This window comes from Chiloscyllium plagiosum, unplaced genomic scaffold (genome assembly GCF_037043375.1).
Source record: "Chiloscyllium plagiosum isolate Xiang-an unplaced genomic scaffold, Cpla_swu_hap1 HiC_scaffold_32, whole genome shotgun sequence".
Lineage (NCBI taxonomy): Eukaryota > Metazoa > Chordata > Chondrichthyes > Orectolobiformes > Hemiscylliidae > Chiloscyllium > Chiloscyllium plagiosum.
Window position 1 is genome coordinate 5,001,039 of NW_028270170.1, and position 12,370 is coordinate 5,013,408.

The 12,370-nt window shown below is 45.5% G+C and overlaps 1 protein-coding gene across 1 annotated transcript in view; it reads right to left on the reverse strand.

Moving 5' to 3' along the window:
- LOC122539733 (src kinase-associated phosphoprotein 1) overlaps nt 1-12,370 on the reverse strand; it is a 397,172-nt gene that overhangs the window by 364,454 nt on the left and 20,348 nt on the right. Inside the window, exon 3 of the mRNA XM_043674766.2 lies at nt 8,563-8,588. Within this exon, the coding sequence (XP_043530701.1) occupies nt 8,563-8,588 (26 nt within the window). The remainder of the gene's footprint in view (nt 1-8,562; nt 8,589-12,370) is intronic.

Here is a 12,370-nt window from a genome sequence, read left to right on the forward strand (position 1 = left end):
TGAGGACAGAAATGTGGGAGCGGAGTTGGACACAACAGATGGCCCAGGGGATTCTTGGTGAGGAGAAAGGTCATGTTGGAGGCAATGTGGTGGAAGGTGACAGATAGATGTGACAGAGAGAGTGGGACTGGAAGAATGAAATGGAATCATTGCAGGAAGCATCTTCCCTGCCCCACTTCATTTTTCTTTCAGATTTCCAGTATCCACAGTATTTTGCTTTCATTAAGTATTCATTGCCATTTTCTTTGGGAAAGGTGATATTAAGCCACCTCCATTAGGACAGAACAGCTTAATGTGCCAACAGACAGTCATTGAATCAAGCTTTTTGTTAGAATTGTTTCATGGGGAGAAAGGGAGGTCACTGACCTTTGCAATCACCCTGGGGAAGAGGAATGGGAGCTGCTTTCTGGAGCCGTTACAGCCATTGGGAGGGGGGGGGGGTTAGGAACCCCTATACAGCAGTTAAGAATCTGCTGCAATTGTGATATGTGAAGGAATGGTAAATACAGCTCCAAGTCAAGGACACTACATGGCTTGAGTTTGAAGATGGTGTTTATAATGATTGGAATGAGGTCAGCCAGGTGGACCTCAGAGACTATGAGTTCCCTGATTGGACTGGATTAACAGCCCCAATCAGGGAGTCCTGGCTGACAGATATAAACAGGGGTGTTGGAGGTTCTGCTCACTCTAGGAGCCAGCTCTGTCACGTACTGAGCACGTGTAAATACAGGGTAACTTGCTGACGGGATACTGGTCTCTGTGGAGTTATTGGTGTTCCTAGGTGTCTGCTACCCTTGTCCTTCTCAGTGGTAGATGCAGCCTGTTTGGAAGTTTTTAAGATTAGATTAGATCCCCTACAGTGTGGAAACTGGCCCTTCAGCCCAACCAGTCCACACCGACCCTCCGAAGAGTAACCCACGCAGACCCATTCCCCTCTGACTAATGCACCTAACACTATGGACAATTTAGCAAGACCAATTCACCTGCCCTACACATCTTTGGACTGTGGGAGGAAACCGGAGCACCCTGAGGAAACCCACGCAGACACGGAGAGAATGTGCAAACTCCACACAGACACAGTCACTCGAGGCTAGAATTGAACCTGGGACCCTGGTGCTGTGAGGTAGCAGTGCTAACCGTGGAGCCGTGCCACCCATTATTTCATGGGATGTGGGTATCGTTGGGTAGGCCAGCATTTACTGCCCACCCATCGTTGGGTAGGCCAGCATTTACTGCCCACCCATCGTTGCCCAGAGGGTAGTTAAACGTCAACCAGATTGCTGCAAGTCTGGAGTCACATGTGGCTCAAACCTTGGCCTTCAACCTCCCCCAGTTACTTCAGCTTATTGATGGTGTGCCTCAGATTTAAACACCCACACACTGACTGACAGACACACGTGCACAGACAGACAGGGGTCTCTCTGCACTGGTGGGGTGGTAAACATGAAATGATGTGACACTGCAGAAGGCGGTGGCGTGACACTGCAGAAAGGGGTGGCAGGACCCTGGTTCTCCGACTACCTCGGTGTGATTTGGAGTGAGAGAACACAATTTGGAGCAGCACGGTGGCCCAGTTGTTAACACTGCTGCCTCACAGCACCATGGACCTGGGTTCGATTCCACTCTCAGACGACTGATTCTGTGGAGTTTGCAGGTTCGCCCCATGTCTGTGTGGGTTACCTCCCACAGTCCAAAGATGTGGAGGTTGGGTGAATTGGCCATGGGAAATTGCCCTGTAATGCCCAGGAATCTGCAGGCTCGATGGATTGGAAATGGGAAATGCAGGGAGAGAGTAGGGGGTGGGTCTGGGTGGGATGCTCTTCGGTGTGGATTTGATGGACCAAATGGCCTGTTTCCACACTGTAGGGGGTTCTATTCTAATTAATAACAGTAAACTCCTTTCCCATTTCCTCACCCAAGTGGCACTCAGACCTCCACATCTCTGTCAATGGACACGTATCCAGTCACCAAGTCACCCTGTATTTACACATGCTCCCCTTTGGGTGCTTGTCCTCACCAAGGCAGTAGCCGTGCCAAGCTTATCAGTAATCCCACAGGAAGCCTAGTGTCTGACTCAAGGCCTTCACTTTAATAGAGATGATGTACCATCCAAAAGGTCTTCAGCCAGAATTGAGTGCCATCATGGTCATGGGATTCAAGGTAATAGCTTCTTCAGAGAGAAAATCACATGTAGGGCACAAATCCCACAAGCTTATGCCTTCTCGTTAAACTCAAGTGGGATTCAAAGATGGATGGACTCCTCTCTGACACTGTCCCTATGACCTGTCCTACCTGCCAATCTCCCTTCCCACCCAACCGCTCCATCCTCCTCTCTGACCTATCACCTCCACCTCCACCCCCACCCCCCTTCACCTATTGTACTCTTTGCTACCTTCTCCCCAGCTCCACCCCCACCATTTAGCTCTCCACTCTGGAGGCTCCCTGCCTCTATTCCTGATGAAGGGTTTTTGCCCGAAATGTCGATTTTCCTGCTCCTTGGATGTTGCCTGACCTGCTGTGTTTTCCAGCACCAGTCTGATCTAAACTCTCACCTCTCTGAGATACAGCCCTGCTTCTGACAGAAAATGCAACAGCCCTCCGTATGCTCATGCTGCTACACGCGAAGCAAGGATCAGTCACTTTGGGAGACAGAAGAGGCCGTTGCCATGTGCTGTGTGGTCTGAATGAGGGTGACCTCCCCTGCAGCCTCCATCTTGTCTTGTTTACGCAAGTGGTACAACCATCCTCTTCCTATCTCTGAGAATCACTCACCCTTTACTTTGGAACCCAGCAGAAAGCCCGAAAGGATGAACTGTGAAACCTGCCAATTTCTTCCTTCCGCCATTGGCCCTTGTACTCTGGTCAGTTCCTTGGTAGCTTGGAGATTGCAGTTAAGTGAAAAACTCCTGCCTGTTGGCTGCTCTTTCAACATAGTGCCAGCAATTACAGCAGTCACTGCTGATACTGACTTAGCTGCCTGTGGCGGGGGGGGGGGGGAGAGGAGGTGGGAGAGGGGTTAACACTTCAGGATAACAACAGCTTACACTATTTAGGATAGCAAAGAGAAGAAATTGTGTCACACAGAGGATTGAGAGATCTTTCAGATTTTCTATCCAAGAGAGTCAATAATGCTCCATTGTTGAATATTTAAAAGTCCAAGATGATCCTAAAATGAGGACGTGGGCCCACATTGACTGTTCAGCTCAGAATGTGAGGAGGGTGAGGAACACCAACAAGTGGAAGCTACATAGTCTCTGAGTGGTGTGGAGACGCCATCATCTCACCTGCCCTAAACCTTTTGAAACAGTGAGTTGAGCTCCATTGCTGCCTATCATGTTCACAGTTCCAGCCACACCCGATTTGTTTTATAATGTTGACCTCTCTTCCATCTACAGAATCTGCAGGGAAATACCACAATCTGGAGGACGACACAACTATGGGATGTTACATCGAGATATAACACCCACACAATCACATATTTGTTCTGCTGTTTGGTTCAACTCAAATTAAAATGATCAAAATGGAGTCATTTGAACTGCTCTTGGGATTCCTTTAAAATAAGCAACCTTCTATTGGCGACTCAACTGCCATCATGCTCACATTCTTACAGTGCAGGAAATCCAAAAGCAGGATTAATGCCATGATCATGGTAAACAGCCAGGGTAAAGCCTGCTCCATTAACTACTGCCTTCCTTGACCACTGTACCAGTGAATTCTAACAGGAGACTTTAACCTCACTTCTAAAGTGAACTTTAAAGTCAACTGGAAGGGTGGGGTGGGAGGAAAGTCTTGAATTATGCCCAAACAAGATCCCTTCCCATCAACATCTTGACGCTAAATAAAAGTTGGATCTTTCAGACATTGTATTGAATTTATTGCCTATCCATAATTACCCAGATTGTGGCAAGAGCTCACCACTGGAGTTACATGGAGGCTGGACTCTGTTAAGGTTCCCATCCCTGAAGTGCTTTAAATGAGCCCATTAGGTTTTTATGATAGCCCAAACACATTCGTGGTCAATTCCTCAAATTAATAGATTTCTTTAATTCAATTTCAGAGCCACCCATTGAGAGGTTTAAACTTACAACCTGAGGCTATGTGTTTAGTGCAAGAACCATTAGGCTTCCATGTCTTCTATTGCAATAAACCATTCATCATCGAGCCATAATCCCCTTTTAAAGAAAGTTTTTTTAACATCGTATAAAACATGTTGATTGAAAAACTTACTGTGTTGAATTAGTCAGAGTGCTGGCATAACTCAAAAATTTGTACATTGTCCAAAAATTACAGCAAACTTGAGGCAGGGAGAAAAGGGAGCAATTATTGTTGAATTACTTGACCTTCCTGGCAAAAGCGATGACCCAAAATTAGAATAATATTTCAAAACCTCAACAAAATGAGGCATACCAAATGTCAGCTCAACAAGTTAATATTTTTATGGACAGGAATTTCATTTGGAGCACCACTGCCAAACCATGTGATAGTAATTTAAGCAACAGATGAAAGTTGTTAATGCGTGTGAAGCGAGTGATTGGTCAAAGCTTGGCAGTTTCTTTCTCCTCACTGAGAAAACACATACCATGTGCAACATCCTGTGCACAGTAGGCTGCAGAGTTTATAGGGCAGCACTTGTGTTTTTAAACAAGTGAAACACAAGCCCAATATTAAATCCTACCACGACAAGTGGATGGGTGTGGGGTGGGGTGCAGGTCACCATTATTTTGTGGAACGCAACTTAGAAATTATGACAGTGGAAAGTATGAATGTTTTGGGATGCACGTTAACACTTAAATGGCTTCCATCAGGAGAAGAATACCAACAGGGTATTCAAAAATAGAGTTTAATGGCATGTAACTCACAGTAAACACAGCTAGACATACATTCAGCTTTGCTTCCCTGTCTCTGGCATTCCTACATGGCATTATCCTGTTGATTCAGCACAGAGGTATGGTGGTCTGCTGGCACATTTCATTTCCTCATGACCAATAGGCTCCAACAGGTTGCAATGGGCCCTGCCAGAGGGTCATCCATCTGGCCTTGATGAGGGGCAGACTGCAGTGGTTGGAAAAGGTCAGGTGCTGATTGGTGTGTGTGTCAACAGTTAAGAGATGCCAACACATGATTTCACCATTCTACCTCTCCTGGAACAGAAGGGATCAAATTCTTCCTCTACCGGAGATTAGGAAATGTCAGACGAACTACGTCTGGTCCTCTACCAACTTGCAGACGGCAACAGATGAAATGCTGTTCCTGGAAAAAGTTTACAAGGTCATGCACTGAGACAGTGTATATGGAGGACCAACACGCAAAAGATAATCGGTTTCTTAAAATGGAAAGAACAGAGCTGTGATACCTCTCCATAGATGTTAGAGTTGGAGGTGGAGTCCTCTACCTCCTGTGCTCAGAAGGTGTCTGACAGTCCAGAACTGCAGAGTGGCCGTGAATAATGCTTCATTGACCAATCGGATTAGCATCTGTGCTCCTGATCAGAGTCTGGAGTGTGCTGTGCCCACTGTCATGGACACTTCCAGATGCCAGGAGAAAGACAGGACTGCAGATGCTGGAGATCAGGGTCGAAAAGTGGGGCGCTGGAAAAGCACAGCAGGTAATACAACATCTGAGGAGCGGGAGAATCAATGTTTCAGGCATAAGCCCTTCATCAGGAATGTGGGGGGGGATTGTGGGGGCTGAGAGATAAATCGGAGGGAGGCGGTGAGGTTGGGAGGGGGAAGGTAGCTGGGAATGCGATGGGGTGGGGGATGATGGTTAAATGAAGTGGGGGATGATGGTGATAGGTCAGCGGGGAGGGTGGAATGTATAGGTGGGAAGGAAGATGATGGACAGGTAGGACAGTTCAAGAGAGTGGTGCTGAGTTCGAGGGTTGGATCTGGGATGAGGTGGGGGAAGGGGAGATGAGTAAACTGGTGAAATCGATGTTGATACTGTGTGATTGGAGGATCTTAAGGCGAAAGATGAGAAGTTCTTCCGCCAGGTGTCAGGTGGCTTGGATTTGGCAGTAGGAGAGGCCCAGGACTTGCATGTCCTTGGCAGAGTGGGAGAAGGAGTTGAAGTGGTCAGCCACAGGGCAGTGGGGTTGTTTGGTGCGTGTGTCTCAGGGATGTTCCCTGAAACGTTCAATGAGTTGGGGTCCTGTTTACCCGATGTAGAGGAGACCACATCGAGATCAACGGACACAGTAGATAAAGTGTTTGGATGTACACTTTCAGATGCTCCTGTCACCACTGAGCTATTTCACCAGATGTCTAACTGTCAAGGGAGCCATTGATCTTCTGGTACCTACAGGTTATGGTGTACACCTTTGGGAGGATTGAGCTCCTGAGTTCTCCACAACGGGCATAGGCTGATGTTCTTCATATGATGCCCCCCCACAGAATAGGAGACATTGTTTAGTTATGCAAATGCAGAAAAACATCGAGTGAAGATGACTGTCTTGGAGAGATTCGCACTCTGTGAGAAGTTACAGTCAACCACTCCTGCCAACACCGATTTCACAAGGTTGCAAGTATGCAACTAATCATAGAATCATACAGTACAGAGAGACCCTTCAGCCCATCGAGTCTGCACCAACTAAAGTACATTACTACCTACACGAAGGTCACTTTCTTGCATTCGGCTCATATTCCTGATGTTATGGCACCTCAGGAGCTTATCCAATACTTTTTAAAGGTTGTGAGGTTATCCACCTCAACTACCCTCCCAGGCAGTGCATCTCAGACCCCCAACATGTCCACTTTCCAATGTTCCTTCAACTACTGGATAATAACCGTGAAGTGTCTCTTTCCTCACTTCTCTGCCAATGTCAATGCAGGAATGGCACAAGACATGCAACCATTTATTAATCCATGTAGAGTAGAGTAGCTTTTTTTGTCATTTCTACCTTTTACAACTGATACAGTAAAAATGAGACAGCGTTTCTCCAAGACTGAGGACCTGAGTTTTCTAACTGAGGAAAGGGGGACACAGGTAACTAGGCAGTTGTATCAGAAAAGTGCTGATGTCATGTTTGGACGTGCACTGAAGATTGAGGAGATGTCAGATTGGGCGAGGTTTGGTGATGACTCACAATGGAGAATGCGACAGATGAGCAATTACAACAGACCCAGATTCGGGGGGAGGCTGAAAGTAAAGACACTGTGAAGAGCTCGAAGATTAGTATTTGCTTAGCAAGACAGCAAGGACATATGCACAACAGGATGGAAGTGAATTTGCAGGTTTGTCACCTTTGCTGACAAGATACACAGTCTGAGACACTCCCCACAATGAAGCTGAATATTCATTATGATCAGACACCAACTCACTTCCAGCAGCTTCTTATGATATCTTTTATCCTCGGCCATTTCCGCCACCTAGAATCAGACCCCACCACCAGAGATATATTTCCCTTCCCACCACTATCAGCATTCTGCAGAAAACATTCCCTCCACGACTTCCTCGTTAGGTCCACGCCCCACCCCACCAACCCACCCTCCACTCCCAGTGCCTTCCCTAGCTGCCGCATGAGGTGTTAAACCTGCGTCCACACTTCCACCCCCGACCACCGTCCATGACCCCAAAGGATCTATATACATCCAGCAGAGATTTTCCTGCACACTTGAACACCTCATCTACTGTGTCCATTGCTCTCGATGGGATCTTCTCTACACTGAGGAGACAGGACGCCAACTTGCAGAATATAGCAGGGAACATTTTTGGGACACACACACACTAAACAACCCCACCGCCCTGTGGCCGACCACTTCAACTCCCCCTCCCACTCTGCCAAGGACACACAAGTCCTGGGCCTCCTCCAGCACCAAATCCAAGCCAATTGACGCCTGGAGGAAGAACATCTCATCTTCCACTTTGGAACCTTCCAACTACACGGCATCAACGTCAGGTTCACCTGTTTTCTCATCGCCCCTCCCCCACCTCATCCCAGATTCATCTATCCAACTCAGCGCTGTCTTCTTGAACCGTCCGACCTGTGCATCTTCCTTCCCACCTATCCACTCCACCCTCCCCTCTGACCTATCACCATCACCCCCCCAGCCATCACCTTCCCAGCTAGCTTCTCCCCAGCCTCACCCCCACCCTCCTATTTATGTCTCAGCACCCATTTCCTGATGAAGGGCTTCTGCCCGAAACATCGACTCTCCTGCTCCTCAGATGCTGCAGAAAACCGTCTGTGGTTTTCCAGCGCCACACTTTTTGACTCTGATCTCCAGCATCTGCAGTCCTCACTTTCTCTTATGATACCCTCCTTAGTACACCGACTATCTCCAGGGACCACTCAATACCCACCTAACTGTGAACTGGACTTTTAATAGCAGAAGTGAAACTACAATATGTACCTCCTCTTTATGCCTGATCACCTACATTTGAAAACATGAAGCCTTGGGAGTAAAAATAATTTGACACAACCCACTCAAATTAGCCATTCCTGGATCCCAAAGCTCAGACAAGTTAAAGGAATGTAACAGCTCTCATCCACAGAATTCCTCACATGGAGCATGAACTCAGAAGCATCTCAAAACCACAGAACATAGTGACTGCCTCACTTACCTTTCAACTGAAATTCTTGGTGATATCTGTGAAAGAAAGAAAGAAGCATTTAAGACAAATCAAAAACAATTCACTTCAAAAACAGCTAATTGTTCAACTCTTGCCCCATTGCAGAGATTTTAGTGCTACAACATCGAACACTGAACAGTACAGCACAGTACAGTACAGGCCCTTCGGCCCTCGATGTTGTGCTGGTCTTTTATCCTACTCTAAGATCAGACTAATTTACATACGCTTCACTGTACTATCTTCCTTGTGTCTATCCAAGAGTCACTTAAATGTCCCTACCACTGATGCCAGTGCATTCCACGCACCCACCACTGTCTGTGTAAAGAGCCTATCTCTGATATCTCCCCTAAACCTTCCTCCAATCACCTTAAAATTATGTTCCCTCGTGACAGATATTTCCACCATCGGAAAAAGTCTCTGATTATCACTTTATCTATACCTTTCAACATCTCGTACACCTCTATCAGGTCACCTCTCATCCTTCTTCGCTCCATTGAGAAAAGGCCCAGCTCCCTCAACCTTTTTTCAGAATACATACTCTCCAGTCCAGGCAGCATCCTGGTAAATCTCTGCACCCTTTCGAAAGCTTCCACATCTTTCCCATAATGAGGCAACCAGAACTGAACACTATTCCAAGTGTGGTCTAACCAGGACTTCATGGAGCTGCAGCATAACCTTACGGCTCTTAAACTCAATCCCCTTGCTAATGAAAGCCAACACACCATATGCCTTCTTAACAACCCTATCAACCTGTGTGGCAACTTTGAAGGATCTATGGATATGGACCCAACGATTCCTCTGTTCCTCCAGACTGCCCAGAATCCTGCCTTTAACCATGTATTCTACATTCAAATTTGATCTTCCAAAGTGAATGACTTCACACTTTTCCAGGTTGAACTCCATCTGCTACTTCTCAGCCCAGCTCTGCATCCTCTCATTGTCCCATTGCAACCTACAACAGCCCTCCACACTATCCACAACTCCACCAATCTTCATGTCATCGGCAAACTTACTAACCCACCCTTCCACTTCCTCATCCAAGTCATTTATAAAAATTACAAAGAGCAGAGATCCCAGAACTGATCCCTGCGGAACACCATTGGTCACCGAGCTCCAGGCTGAATACTTTCCATCTACCACCACCTTCTGTCTTCTATGGGGCAGCCAATTCTGTAACCAAATGGCCAGATTTCCCTGTAACCCATGCTTCCTTACTTTCTGAATGAGCCTACAATGGGGAACCTTATCAAATGCCTTGCTAAAATCTACATACACCACATCCACTGCTCTAACTTCATCAACATGTTTTGACACATCCTCAAAGAATTCAATAATAAGGTTTGTGAGGCATGACCACTAATGTGTTGTAAGGATTCAGATGAAGAGTCTTTCTTCCAAGAGAAACCCCATTCCCACTTTCCTTTTCTCCTTGGTATTGGACCATTCTGACACACACCAGGCAACTCAAAATACTCTCACCAAACCAGGAACACTGGCTTCAGTTCAAACACAGCTCAGTTTGGTGTAAGGAAGGTATTACTGACCAGTATCATTTAATTTGGCATGAGGATTACTGGACAAGTGTTTCTCCTCTTCTTATCAAAATGACACTCACCACAAACATATTTTGTAAGCATTTTACACCTCCACACATTCCCTACGTCCAAGGAATAGCTTCAGGCACTGGATTAAGCTTGCTACCATACGGCAAAGCAATGACACCTCTCCAATATGGTGGATGCCTATTTGGCAAGAAAAAAATTAAAGACATCCATTTAAGACAAATCAGGGACTACGGGTTTGGCCTCTCTGAATTTCTGAATTATCTCGAGTGAAAGTTCACACACTGAAAGTTCAATGCATGAAAGTTGGTGAATCATTCGACAAGGAATGATCAAGAGATTTGAAAATGGAAAGCAGGTCTCATCCATCTTCCCTCAAGGAAATTTACCATCGTTATTAGTTTTGCAGTTGTACAACTGACTGAGCAAATGATTCAGTTTCAAACTATTCCACTTTCAATTTTTAAAAGAGTGAAAGGACTTTTCTCAGTGAAATAGGGATTACCACAGTTTGAAGTTCTTGAGGAGATTTGTACCTCAGTTTGTGGATGCAGTTGTTGATTTTCTCACTGAACTGCTGAGGTTGTTTGCAGACGTTGCGTCACCATTCCACCACTGCCACAAACATTCGATAGGGCAAACTGGAAGCAAACTAGCCTTCAGGGTACATGAACACCAACTAGCCACCAAGAGACATGCCCAACTATCACTTGTGTCCATGCACATGGACAAAGAAGGACACCAATTTGACTGGGACAATGTATCCATCCTAGGACAAGCTGAACAAAGACATGCACAGGAATTCCTGGAGGCCTGGCACTCAGCCAGGAACTCCATTAACATACATGTAGTGTTAGACCCCATATACCAAACACGAAGAAACAAAACCGGAAATTACACCATCCACCTCAGCAAACCAGGCACAGAAATAGCAAGCGGGACAGAACAGCAGCGCTTCACTGGAGACTCACTGATGAACAAACTTACCAGCTCAGTGAGCAAGTCAACAACCTCATTACCACAGTTCTTATTGCTAGTTAAACGGATTAACTGATAATGGGCAATAAATACCAACTATATTCCCTTGCTCAGCATGAATACCTCTCACCTCAAGCACAAATTGGCATGAAAATCAAACATCAAGTTGTGCAGCCGAATCGGCTGAGAGACAACCAATGTATTCTTTAGATTGGTCTTTTAATCTTTACCATGGTTTTGAATGAAGCTGCACTATTTTCCCTCTTAAATCTATTTCTTCCCCCACCCCAATCAGTGGTTTGAGCTCACACAGCTTCTTTTCATGGCTTTGTTGGTTAGCAGCCCACCACAGCCCCTGGGACCCTTCCTCTGAATCCTCTCCAAAGACTTGGAAATCAAAAATAAATTGTACCTTTATAAAACAAAATAAATTGCAAGCTGCATCATTCATACAAACATTCCACAATGTCGGTGTGAAAATTGCTTAACAACACTTACACTAGAAACCATCAAAAGCTTAAAGTGCCTCAGCACAACTGGAGCCTTCTTATGGGAAAAGGCTATGAACCTCTCTGTGCTATTATTGTCGGAGCAAAGTCTGCTAATATGGAAGCCTGTTCATTTTTAAAATTTTATTTTACTAAAGGCTCAACTGAATGTATTTATAAGACAAAAATCACCTCAAACTTATCCTGTCTATAATCACTCACTAGTGCCAATATCAAATTCCTTCTATGTTTCAATCAACATTCAAATTCTTCAAGTTTTGACCCTTTATAAATTCAGAAGGTGTTTACAGTGCTGTTGATGCTTAACAGATGAATTTGGCTAACTGTACTTGGGAATTGCTGTTGAAGTGAAATTCTGCAATTGAAGCCAGTTTGCTGAAAGGTTCCCCTTAGCTTGTGCTATTTTCTACAAAACAGCATCTAAGGAGGTCCACACAGGTCTTGCAAATGTGGTGATACGGAACAATGATACTATATCTAGATGTCCATTACTTCTGATACTTTTAAAATTAGAAACAAGAAGTCAGATAGGAAGAATGCATTCAGATGTTAAGTATCAATTTTAGGTTGAAAGTACCACTTGCATCTTCACGTCAGTAATGCGTTTGAAGCACGTGGACAGTGGTGTTGCAGTGGAAAGGTACCTGACCCCTACTCCCTGTCTGCAAAGACAGTAAAGCCAAAAGCCACCCAGGAATAGCTCCTTTGGATTGACATAGATTCCAAACAATGATGGTGACATAACAGCAC